Source organism: Arvicola amphibius, chromosome 17, assembly GCF_903992535.2.
Source record: "Arvicola amphibius chromosome 17, mArvAmp1.2, whole genome shotgun sequence".
NCBI classification, from domain to species: Eukaryota; Metazoa; Chordata; class Mammalia; order Rodentia; family Cricetidae; genus Arvicola; species Arvicola amphibius.
The window spans coordinates 8,749,699-8,763,256 of record NC_052063.2 but is presented as its reverse complement, the minus strand read 5'-3'; the positions used below and the strand labels follow the sequence as shown (position 1 = coordinate 8,763,256).

At 43.6% G+C, this 13,558-nt stretch overlaps 1 protein-coding gene across 1 annotated transcript in view; it reads left to right on the top strand.

Annotated features, from left to right (window-relative positions):
* Positions 1-13,558, top strand: part of Cfap54 (cilia and flagella associated protein 54) — a 281,209-nt gene that overhangs the window by 221,083 nt on the left and 46,568 nt on the right. The window contains exons 62-63 of the mRNA XM_038314435.1: positions 7,853-8,026; positions 9,923-10,146. Coding sequence (XP_038170363.1) covers positions 7,853-8,026; positions 9,923-10,146 — 398 coding nt within the window. The remainder of the gene's footprint in view (positions 1-7,852; positions 8,027-9,922; positions 10,147-13,558) is intronic.

The following is a 13,558-nucleotide window of genomic DNA, read 5'->3' as shown; positions in this document are numbered from 1 at the left end:
AGCAGTAGCAAAACTACAGTTATGAAGTAGCAAAGAAAATAATTTTATGGTTGAGTTCCACAACACGAGGAACTGTATTACAGGGCCTCGGCATTAGGAAGGATGAGGACAACCTCTCTGTATGATGCTCCACTGGCTTTCCGTGTTTAACCTAGAAAAGCCGTATCAGAGTTTTGGATTATCACACGACATTTACATTTTTAATTCATTCTTTAGATACTGTGAACAGCAAGACTGCTTGCCTGGCCCCACAGCCCTGCTCATTGTCATCGATTTCTTCCTGGGATTTTCAGCTTAGTGTCACCCTGGGCCCCCTTGCCTGTGCTCTCTGTCCGGTGGCATCTGCTTTGGGAATGGCTCTCCTCATTTTGTTTGAGATTTCCTCTCTTCCTTGATTCATTCCCAATTGAACCGTGGGTTGTCCCTTGTTTTACGTGTTGTCCATCAGTGGTTTCTAGAAGGGGAGGCCATGTCCTTGTCACATAGGCACGTTCAGTGTCAAAGTCATCAAACACTTTTTTGGACAAAAAAATGCTTTTCTGTGTAAGAAGATAAATATAAATAAAACATGCATCGTGAGGATACAGGTTGTTTGTCACAGAAGAATGGCCATGTGAAGGCCTGGGACAATGCCAGCAGCCCAGAAGTCCACCTGGTGACCCCTCCTGGTCACTGCTCACCTTCCTGCTTTCTAATCTCTATCTCAGTTCGGCGGCTTTTGGATTTTGTGTAAATGAACTAATACCATTATTGTAGCTGGCTTCTTTTGTTCACTGTGAGAGTCAGCCTTTTGTGGCTGTAATAGTGCTGTTTGTTGCCGGGCGGTGGTGGCAAACGCCTTTAATCCCAGCACTCGGGAGGCAGAGGCAGGCGGATCTCTGAGTTCGAGGCCAGCCTGGTCTACAAGAGCTAGCTCCAGGACAGGCTCTAGAAACTACAGGGAAACCCTGTCTCGAAAAACCAAAAAAAAAAAAAAAAAAAAAAAAAATAGTGCTGTTTGTTTTCCGTAGGTAAACACTGGATACAGGCTGCAGTGAGAGAGCCCGCTCTGAACACACTGTGTGCTCTTGCCGATCCAGATGGCTGTGTTGTTCTATATGTGCAAGGGGTGGGACTGCTGCATCCGAGGGCGTATGTGCATCTTTACAAGTTCTCCGAGGCAGTTTAGTTTGAAATCCATCTTGCTGAGCATGCTGTATTCTGTATGGTATATTGGCAATGGCACACTCTTTGGAGGGGCCCTCTTATTCTAGAACCATCTGTAATTTTCCTTGGGAGTTTTCTCTCATCTAAGAGAGCTGCAGATGCCCTTTATACAGTTGGATATGAACATTTTTCTGGTTATACGTCTTGCAATTATCTTTTCCCATTCTGTATGTCTTTTTATTTAATTTAATTTTGGATTTACTTAAAATGTATTCTATTATTGTGCAGTTTAAAAATCCCCCTTCTAAGACAGGGTTTTGCTGTCTAACTAAGGTCAATCTTGAACTCACAATCCCCCTTCCTCTGACCTGGGAATGTGGGTATGTGTCTTAACATCCAGGTTAGTGTTTCCTGTTGTGGTTTGTACACTTGAGGTTCAATTATACAAATATTTTCTCCCATACAAAAAAAAAAATCAAAGGTGCACCTTTCTATGTCCCTATCCTTCACCGCTCACATCTAGATCTGCATCTCACTCTGCAATCACCACTAGTGCATCTGTGTAAAGACGACGGGAAGGTTGGCAGTCTCACGAACGCCGCCAGCCAACGTGAGTGGATGCAAGGCAGCGGTTGGGATAATGGTGTAGAAGTCATTAAGACTATGGGGAAGTGGAATCATTATCTATCTCAGTGAGGAGAAAGTATTGAGAGAGTAAAGATTTGTGGTCCAGTGAGCGATGCACATAAAGCATACAGGGAAGTGCCGGCATGATTTGGTGGCCGGGGTGAGTTAGAACAATTCTTTGATCTTCATGCTCAAAGCTTTAATCTTGTGGGATTGTGACATTAAGCCTATGAAAGACATTTGGTCATAGTGAAGTAAGCAGTCCTAACCCTAACCCTGATCTCAATGTTCCTGTTGTTGTTTTCGAGATGGGGGTTATATATCCAGGGGTGACTTTGCATTCCTGACACTCCTTCCCCCACCTCCCGAGTACAGCAATCAGAGTTGCCTCAGCACACCCGGCAAGTATTCTTTATTGATTTTCACCTCAGAGATAAAATGAATACAGGTTATGAATACAGACAAGAACATGAAAGTCGTAAATTTTGAAGAAAAAAGAAGGAAAGCTTGGGAGGGGACGAAGGGACAGATGCTCTTAGGATGTAAACCAAGATGACCAGAGATACCGTCCAGATCTGATGCAGCTAGTGATCTTTCAGAACATCACCGGTGTATGGTAGCAGGACCGGACGTGGCGATACAATGCAACCGTTTTGAAGGATAGAGCAGTGGCCTCTGAGCTCATGTCACAGAAAGCGAATCACTACATCCTTCAAAACTGACAGCTAGCTGGGCGGTGGTGGCGCACGCCTTTAATCCCAGCACTCGGGAGGCAGAGGCAGGCGGATCTCTGTGAGTTCGAGGCCAGCCTGGTCTACAAGAGCTAGTTCCAGGACAGGCTCCAAAGCCACAGAGAAACTCTGTCTCGAAAAACCAAAAAAAAAAAAAAAAACTGACAGCTAAGGGAAAATGCTAGAAGAAACTAATTTCCTGAGCTGGAACTAACCACTTGAAGAAGTACAAACGGTTAAAAATACTCGCCTCTGGGGAGAGAGACTTTGTTTTTGATCGCGTACATGCATGGCTAGTGAAAATAAGCACCGTGTGGAAAGATACATGGTGTCAGGTTGGATCGCTTCCAGAAATGCAAATGTAATTCAGAATTAGAAAATCTATTAAAGTCAATCGCTACATTAGTAGATGAAAAGAAAAACTATCATCTCAAATGGGCACCAAAAACTTCAATAAAGTTAACCAATCATCCATGACTCTGAGTTAAACTGAGTTAAAGGAGATTTCCTTCATTTAGAAAAGTTCTGAGGGGCTGGACAGATGGCTTAGCAGTTAAGCATGTGTATTGCTCTTGTAGGGGTCCCGAGTTCGATTCCTGGTGCCCATGTTGGGCAGCTCACAGCCACCTGTAGCTCCAGCTCCATCCAGGGCATCTGATACCCTCTTCTGGTGTCCACAGGCATCAGTACCCATGCACACATAACTATACACACACACACCCACACACATATAGTTGAACATAAATAAAAAGATAGAATTCCGAGTGAGAGAGTAGCACTTGTCTTCTGTGTTTGAATGCTAAACTCTTCCCTCTAGAAGCAGAAATAAAATAAATGCTTATCATGACAGTGTATGTGTCTGACTGGGTCCAGAATGAGGCATCTGAATACATACATAGCTTAAAGGAAGTTATGCCATAAAGGAGCCATAGTCTATATATCTATGCAGAAACCCAGTGCCAGGCAAAAGATATCTCTAGTTGTTAGGGTAGGGCCCAAGCTACCCCCCCCCCCGCTAATAAAAGAAACCATAGGCTATTGCTATTGCCTTTGGTTGCCTCCCAGAACTTGAAAATAAGGTCCTATTGCTGAAGACACTACACCTTAGGACTTGATGCACTAAGCTGCTGCTGATCTGGAAGGCTCTTCCCCAAGGACCAGCTCCTGTGGTATTGGAAGGTGCCCTGCGGGTTGCCAAGAGAGAAAAGTCCTACCCAGCTGTGGATTCTGTGAACCCCCACAACAGCTGGCCTGGAGGATGGCTTCAGTGATATAATAGTGGCAGTTCCAGCTTGTTAGTAACCAACAGTTGTCTGATTGGACTAAGGGAACCGTAAGTCCAGGCAAGAATCTGGCGGGAGAGGTCATATACCCCAGAAGAGAATCTAAGTTTAGTACCGCTTCATTCAGTATAGCCTCCAACTGTATTCTAAATGCAACGTATCCGTAAGTAAGTGTCACACCCAGCATCAACAGCTCTTCTTTTTAAAAAAAATATTTATTTATTTATTATGTATACAATATTCTGTGTGTGTGTCTGCAGGCCAGAAGAGGGCACCACAGACCCCATTACAGATGGTTGTGAGCCAACATGTGGTTGCTGGGAATTGGACTCCTGACCTTTCAGAAGAGCAGGCAATGCTGTTAACCACTGAGCCATCTCTCCAGCCCCAACGGCTTTTCTTTTTTGTGGTAGACAAAGGCTACTACTTCTGTGCCTGGACAAAAGGGAGGCACTAAGGGACTGTGGCATGCCTGGCCCAGTTGGTATATCTGCAACACATGCCCTCCACCTAAGGCTCAGGGAACACTGTGGAAAGAGTTGCTTTGATGCCCGCTGCAAAGTAGTATCTCTTAGACACAAAGATGTTGAATCCATGAAATCTCAACAATATGGCTGCCTAAACAAGACCTGGAAAATGTCCATACCAGTTAACATGCCAATGTGGGTGGATGGAGGAGAATTTCATAGGCCCCATCCCTATATGAAGAGTTCAACAGCTGCTGAAGGAGGAAGGGGATAGAATTAGTTTTCTCTAGGGACAATCCAATCCTAAATAATCAGCCTTGAACACTGTACAAAAAGGCAACACTAATTGGAGTCAGTAGGTTGTGCGTATAATAATTATAGAATCATGAATTTGAGGGACAATGTGTGGAGACGAGGAGGAGTTGGAGAGTGGGAGGGGTAGAAATGTCAGCACAGTGAACTCATTAAATTCTTAAAAAATAATTTTAAAGGATTTTTTTTCTATAGATTTCAAAAGATAATGCCTTTTTTTGGGGGGGGTGGGTATTTTTTTTTCAAGACGGGGTTTCTCTGTGTAAACAGCTCTGGCTGTCCCGGAACTTTTTGCTGGAGACCAGTCTGGACTCAAAATCACAGAGATCTACCTGTCTCTGCCTCCCAAATCCTGGGGTTAAAGGTGTGCGTCACCACCACTGGGAAAAATAATACTTCTTAAAAGATGAAATTGCTAGTGGTTAACAAAAGTTATTAATAAAAAACTCATCAAAAGATATTGATAAATACAGAGAGCTTGTCATCTTTTTTTGGTGGACTGGGCATACTCCTATAAATCTTTTTAAGATATGTAAAATTAATGAAATTTTAGTAACAATTTTAATAAGTTTTATTTTGTGGTAGTTGATAAACATTTGTAAAATGTACACAAAAGAGGAAGTGGCAAGATTCTTTTGAAAAATACCAGAAAATAAACTACTAAGTCTATTTTCTAATTTGTATACTTAAGTATCAAATAATATATACTCAAATATTCATGGCATTCTTATTTAAAACAGCAAAATAAAAACAAAGCAAATGCAAGGGCTGGGAGATGGATCAATTCTTAAAAGCACCAACATTGCAGCTTGCAACCACCCCGAACTCCAGGTATAGGGAGTTCAACTAGCTCTTCTGGCCTTCATGCCGACCAGGCATTCACATGGCACACACACCACATACAAACTAACACTTATGCACACAAAATAAAAATAAATAAATATTTAAAAACTAAAAATACGATCAGGAAGAACTCACATGTCTCTCAGCAGTCGACTAGACCAATAAATTGTATATATCTATTTAGTGGGATACTGTAAAGCGATGAAAAGAATCAACGGACTATACCTGTAAACAGATTAGATAAAATTTGAAAGTAAAATGTCTAGTGCAAAAAGATTTACAAACATGTCAGGGTCTAGCCTTGATGGGATTTGCATGTAGGAGCATGAGGATTAGAATTATTAAGCAAAAGGAACAGAGATATGAGAGAAATAAAAGACAGAAACACAGAGCAGCACCGGGAGGGAAATTCAGTGAATCTGAACCGAGCCGCCTTTATTTTCCACAGGCTTATATACTTCACTCCAAAAGGGGAGGGGGAGGAGGCAGCAGACTTCATTAACGTGGTATAAGGAATAAACAGAGCATCCCCAGTCAAGCACTCTGTTGTTTGGACAGGACATGTAACGTCCACACCCTTAGACCAAGTCTCCTGCAGGCAGTCACTGCCTGGAACCTCCTGCCAGTCTCCTTCAAGGAGCAGGAATAGACTTGAATTTCCGACCTTTGGTCCAGGTGGAACAGATCCACCTCTATTCTCAAAATACTAATTAACCACACCCTAGATCAGGATCGCTTGTTTGTAGCCACACCTGTTGTCAACAACTTTGAAAGGGCAAAAATAAGCTCACACTCTCTGACCTTTAGTCAGGGTGGAACAGGACTCACGTCTGTGGGCCTTGGCGTAAACGCATGTGATTTTTCTCCAAACAGAGTTTCCAAAATATTATAAAGAATATCTATAGTGACAGTTGTGTGGGTCCTAGTACAAACGTTCAGCTGATGGTTGTTTGTGGCTGATGGCTTCAGACCGAGACAGGGAAATGGAGTTAAGGAAGGGTTTTTTGATAAGGTACTCTAAAAGCAGGAGGGAGGTATTCTGCTTGCTAAGGTGGATGGTGTTAGGTAGCTAGACAGACAATCAGAGAAGCCTCACTCCCTGGTAACATTAATTTATTAGTCAAGAAAACTAGCCTACCTAGACCATGACCCATAGAAGACCCCACTCATCTCCGTTTCTGACACCTCCAGAGACCAGCTATCATACATAACCGTTGTTTGTACAGAAGTGACGTGAGGAATTTACTCTGTGTCCTTGAAATTACACCAGTGGTACCAAACTACCTTCCTCGTGCCAGATCTGCATATTAGCTCATTACCCATCTGCATATCTCTCCATCAGCTCTCTTACTGGGCCGAACATTTCAAGCTCCCATTGATGAGCAGCACTGTTGAGACAGGAGGGCCTGAGCCTCCACACTGCACTTTCTCTTTGCGAATGGATCTGGCTAATTCTGTTTCCGATGTCAGATGAACTGTTTTGTTTCACGCTTTCCTTTCTCGATTGCAAAACTGCCGGCACCTCTTCATGCGAGACTCTGTACGCATGCGCGAGCATCTTTCTTTTCTGTTTTGTTAGCTCTCTCCAAATTGCTTTTGATGCACTTGCGAGGAAGCGCGTGCGCGCTCCATTTTCTTCAAATCACCTTTAACACTGTGGTCAGATACATGGCGTCAGTTCCCAAGGGATGAATTTATATTCCCCGCATTTTTAGTGGTGCTAGAATTTTTCATCCTTTAGGCCTACCAGTTGCTGGTTGAAATTTTTTGCACACCTTGCCTATAAGTTGCTTATTGAAATTAGGCTGTTTTGAATTTTTCAAAATTGGTCTGTACAAAAGTTTTAGATGTGTTAGATAAAAAGAAGCAGTGTTTTGGCTATAGCTCAGAGGCAGAGAGCTTGCTTAGCAGGCACGAGGCCCCAGGTTCAATTCCCAGAACCATAAATTAGTAAACAGAACAATTTGGGGATCTGGAGAGATCTCCTAGCAGTGAAGAGCACTTGGTGCTCTTGCAAAGGACCTGGGTTCGATATCCAGCACCCACACGGCGGCTCACAACCATCCAAATCCAGCTCCAGAGGATCTGACACCTTCTCTTGGCCTTGGTGTGGACCTGGCGTGTTCGCGGTACAATATATACATGCAGGCAAAACACTCATACATATAGAGTAAAAATAAATCTCTGTTTTTAAGGAAGAAGCAGCAATATATGTGTTAAATGCCTTCCTCCAGTCTTTTGTTTTTAATATTACATTTGGTACCTTTGTGATAGACACGTTTTTAAACATTGAAACATGTTATGCCCATGGTAACAGTCTACCCTGATAAGCTGTGTTCTTCACCCCCGCCCCAGACCCGGTGCGTAGATTCCTCCCAAGGAAAGCACATTATTAGTTAAAGTATTTATTATTTTAAAGTATTACTTTTTTTTTTACTTACAGAAAACTACCAAGTTACTTTCCAGACTTGCAGTTCATTTTTGTACCAGAACGACGATATTTATGAGAGCGTTGATTCTAAAAGGAAGGCTCACCCCAAAGTGGACATTACATGGATCCTTCTCATCCGCTACTACATACACCTGCAGAGAATTAACAACATGAGCAAGCTGCTAGGTGAGCCTCGATGTGGCAAAGAAAAAAGTGTGTGTGGGGTGTGTGTGTGTGTGTGTGTGTGTGTGTGTGGGTGTTTCCTACTTAGGTCACAGTTCTGACTTAGAGTATAAAGTTGTTTTGACGTCTTTCCGATGTCAAAAGATGTCATCTTCTGATATCATCAGCAGCTTTCCTTTACGTCTCAGGAATTTGAACCGGAAATACAGGGCACTCCACCCCCCTGGGATAATATTTCATTGTGACTGGTGTCTGTGGAAATTCCACACATCTTATCTTGTATATCTAAAAACAACGTGACAAAGAGGTATCTGGTGGCTTCCCAAGCTTTGCCAAAGTGGCCCATACAGCAAAACAGTTAAAAACCAGGGACTGCAGAGTGACAGCTTACCGATGAATAAGACAGAATTTGGCTTTAGGGGGTGTTCCAGTGTCTAGCAGGTAAAACAGATGGGATGTATGACATTGAACAGGATATTTCATTATAATTTTAAAACTCACCATGTGTCTTAGTTTGGGCTACTATTGCTGGGACACCGAGCCCGAGAGGAATCTGTGAGGAGGAAAGGGTTAATTCCAGCTTATAGCTCTCAGATCAGGTGTCATTGCTGAGGGAAGTCAGGACAGGAGCTCAAGGTGGGATCCTGGAGGCAGGAGCCTAAGCAGAGTTCATGGAGGATGCTGCTTCCCGGCTTGCTCCCTGTGGTTCCGCTCAGCCTGCTTTCTGAGAGCACCCAGCTCCACTGCTCAGAAACGGCACCCCACACCCGGAGCCCGGCTCTTCCACACCTGTCGTCAATTAAGAAAATATCACACAAGCTTTTCTAAAGTGAGGTTCCCTCTTCCCAAATGACTCTAACTTGTACCAAGTTGACATAAACCAGCCAGCGCACCTGGAGCCTGCTCACCTCAGCCGCTTTCATGGCTCTTTTGATCCTGTTAGTGTTTTAGTGCAGTGCCCTTGCAGTCAGTGACATAGTGTTGCTCATGGATGCACTCAAGAAAGACTGGTCCATGCCAGGGTACAGTGACCGAGAAGCAAGCAGGGCAACCAAGCTCAGTCACGGGATGGCTGAGCACAGAGGTCAGGCATCAGCGAGGGGATAAACAATCACTGGGGAATGTTTCAGAACTGAAAAGCTGTGGTTTGGGGCAACAAAAACTCATCCAGAGGGGAAGGATGTGGACATGAACCTGGGCAGCCCTCCCTGAGGATGCCCTGCCACCACAGCAACCAGCTTGCCTCTGAATGCAGTAGCTGGCATTTTCCAAAGCATCCCTCTCTCTGCTTTTATGCTTTGGGCTTTCTTAGGGTTTTGCCCAGCCTGTGAACATAACCCGTGCGTGCCAAAGCTCCCCATCCCCAGAGTGACCTTAACCAATAAGGCGGAGACAGTAGGGGAGCAGTCCATCTTCTGTCTTCATGGAGACTGGCCTTCATGGTTGGCTGTCTTTTTGTTCCCCCCGGCCCTCCCCCGCCCCCAGAAGATCTTAGCAGGACTGATTCCTAGTTGCCCACAGCCCATGGCATTCATTTCTTCACCCTTTCTAACTCTCCCTTTCTCATGGCCCCAGTTTTCCGGACCCCTTTCAGAAGAATCCCACACATCTAAACCTCCATAGCAGGGTCTGCTTGGTGGGAACCCAAAATAAGACAGGTAGGCAGAACAGATGGTGTAGCCCTTAGCATTTACAACCAGCAGTAATATCCTTGTGTGACTCTGAGATTTCCCTTGAAGCCTGTGACAATCAGCATCTATTAGCAAATAACTCCTGCAGAACAAGGTGGTGGTTAGACACCAGCTGATGGAGGTACCATAGCAGGCAGTGAAGGAATACCAAGACTGGGGCCATTCTGTCCCTCACAAGAGCCTCAACAATGGTCTTTTTATTCCCAAGCATCTGCAACTCCAGTCTCAGGGATTTCTTTGCCCGACGATACGCTCCTCACATCGCTGTACAACTCAGAACTGATCTTGCGCCAAAGAGAGATGCATTTTTTCCTGAAGCGGTTCCTACAGCTCTACTCTACTTCCTGCATTGATGGGTTTCCAAAGGAACTCCTTCAAGGTGTGGAAAACCCTGCTCCACTGGAGAAAGCCCTGTTTGATTCCTCAGGCAAGGTAAGCTTCTGAGCGTGTGTCTCTGTGAGGTGTCTTGGAGTCACCCTCCTATTGCAGCGAGGAACACATCAGCCTCAAGGTGAAATGAGTTCCCAAACCGAGGACCACCAAGTCGCCTACAGTTTCAGGATGGTTACCACTTCAAGTCTTGTTACCGTTGACCTTTGAAATGATCCAGAATCTTCTATAGTCCTGAAAATCAATATCTTTCAGGCAGCCATTTTGCTAAGATCTGATGCAAATTCCAGTATCATCACTTTGCCATAACCTAGTATGAGTCTTTCTAAATCCACACCCAAGTTCTTTTTATTTGTTTTAAATGTGTAAAATATTGACTGTACTTCTCACAGCAGTTAATATGAATAGATTAAAGAAGTAAAAGCTTTAGATGAATTAAGAGAGAACTCTTTGTTTGGGAAAGGTCTATTAAATTTTATGGATTTTTAGAAAATATGTAATATGAAAACTTTAAAGATTCCCATTGACAAGGCATAAAAAAGATGACTATAAATGAAGTTTTAAGAGTTACTTTTAAAACCATCATGGTCTTGAGTAATTGGAATGTTTAAGCAAGCTACTGAAAGGAGTTTGAGCATACTGAACAAGCCATTTCAAAAATAGGACTATGGGGGCTTGAAATTCAGTAATCAATAAACATTTATTGAATCCCTACAATGTGCCAAAGCAACACTGACTTGGTAGAGATAGAAAATGCAGAAAATCAGAGTCCCCGAGTGCAGTCTTGGTCTAGTAGTAGAGAAACACATCTTAGGTTTGACCAAGAGGAAGTTAGATTATTTTAGAGATTCTTTCTAAGGGACATCACAAGGAGAGTGTGAAAATTAAAATGGATTACCGAAGGTTTTACTTTGAAATTGCTGGTGGAAACACAAGGAGGATATTTGATGTTTTAAATATAATCAAAACACTTCTCACTGTGACCCCTCTAGCCCAGGAAAGAAGTGCCAAGAACTGGCAGATGGGATCACATGAAATCAAAGGTTCCGAGGGGCCGAGGAGATGGCTCAGTGGCTGTGTAACTCCTGAGCACCCATGTAAAAAGCTAGATGCTGTGGTTCTTGACCAGGGTGAGGGGACTAAGATAGGCAGATGACAAAGCTGGCAGGCCAGCCAGTCAGCCAAAGTGGTATGGGTTATGATGCAGGAACACACTTAAGTTGACCTCTCACTTCTGGAAGCACACACACAAGCAAGTATGCTCTCTTGCACACACATGTATGTACACACAGATGTGCACATGCACATATGCCTACACACAGCTTCTGCACAAGAAAAGAAACTGTCAAAAGAGTGGACAGACAGGTCATAGAATGGGAGAGAAGTCTTTGTTTAGCTCTACTTCAGAGAAGGGGGTAACTATCTGTAATATACAAAGAATAGCAAAAACGAAGACTAAAACCCAAGCTGCCAATCAACAGATGGGGGGGGGGGGATGGAGGAGGAGCATCTTGTGGAGGAAGCTGGTATGTTGTGCTTTGTAGAGGACTGATCTGAGACTCTAACAGAAAACACAAGGGGACATGGAATCCATGAGCTTCTGGTACATATTTACGAAATGACTAAATCATTTCTCTTGCATAGATTCTTTCAAAATGAGAAAAAGATGTTCACTTATTCTGAATTGACTCTACCTTTGAATCTCAGCACTTAGCTCTTTAGTGTTTGCTATGTTGGGCTCCCGTGTGCTTACTAGCCATGTCCGTGTGTCTGTGGCCAGCTTTGCCAGAAGTGAGCTGTAGCCATGGTCTGTTCTAGAGCAGGAACCATCACACATCTAATCCTATCAGGATGGAGCTCCTCTGTGCTGGGAGAGAATGTTAACAACTTAAAAGAATACTCCAGAACATTCCTGCCTTTTTATTCCAAAGATTTAGTTAGGTGTTTTTTTTTTCTTTTTTAATGAACTGCGACCTTAGAAGTAACAGGCCATGTATGGTGGTGCATTCCTATAACCCCAACATTCAGGAAGCTGAGCCATGAGAATTGTAAACTGTAGGCCAGCCTGGACTACATAGTAAGACACTGTTAAATTATAATATAATTTATATATTAACATAAAACATTTAAATAATAATATAAGATAATATTCATTAAGGAACTTTTAAGAACTCTATTAAAGATTATGGTTCATGTCCATAATCCCAGCATTCATGAGGCTGAGCCAAGAGGATCTTGAGTTTCCCCACCAGCCTGGCTACCTGGTGGAATCTCTGAGGCTGCAAAGTGTATCCCCACCTCAACATGACAACAAAGAAACTCAAGCTGAACTCAGATAAAGGAATGGTCAAGGAATTATTCTTGTTGGAATCACGTGGGAGGGTGTTTCAAAGGACTCTCCCATCTTTCCAGAAACCGGAGGACTCCCATATTCCTGACATTTAAACCCACTCTGGGCTGAACTCTAGCTCACTGAGAACTGCAAGAGTTGGAGCAGAGGGAAAATTACCCACATCTCCGAATCACAGCATCGACACCGTAGAGCGTGGCTTTCTATGTGTTGGTGAGGGGCTGGAGTGAATTTTCTTGCCCTTCACATAGTTTTGGAACACATCGGGCTCCTTCAAATCTCACATGAAGGAACAAAGAATATCCAACCAACAAATAGTTCACTCCCAAGAAAAGCAGAAATGTGGAAGTCCCAGATACTTCCCCCAAACTGATCAATTAAGTAACTTTCTCTCAAAAGAGGCCTGAGAGGGAAGGCAAGACAAGCAAGATCTCCCAATAGCACACATAGCATGGACAAAGAACTGGATAAGGGTTTCTATCCAACACTATCTTCTGATTCTGCCCCTTTGGAACAGAGACTCTTAGGTGGATTATTGCAAATGTTCTAGACACCTGGGGTTTCAGTTCCTTGCTGTTTATTTGTTTGTTTTGGTCAGTGTCTCATTTTAGGCCAATCGACCTAGAACTTACTCTATAGCTCAGGCTGGTCTCAAACTCACAAGACTCCACCTTCCTCAGTCTGCTAAGTGGTGGGTGGAGTTATAGGCTTTCACCATCAAGCCTGGTTATACCTTGGCTCTGGAAGGAGAGGACAGGGGACTGGACCTGAAGGCTGAGATCAGTGTCTTAGTTGCTCCTCTCCTGTGCACATTGAATACGACCTCAGAAACTAATGTGCCCGACTGCGGTCTGTTTTGAAAGTGTCCCTGGCCCAGTTGTTCTAGTATGAAGGGCCACCTGGACGCTCATAACCAAATTCTGAGGGTGGAGTTCCACAGGAGAAATTTAGATGCGATCCAAGTCCCTCTGACATTTCTCGTGGCAGTGGTTTAATGGCAGATTCTGTTTCACCGGTATGCTTGTGGTTTTATATAATTAGTGTAACACTATCCCAGGATAATCAGCTCTGAGATCACTGTCGCTTGCCTGACAGGTGCACGGT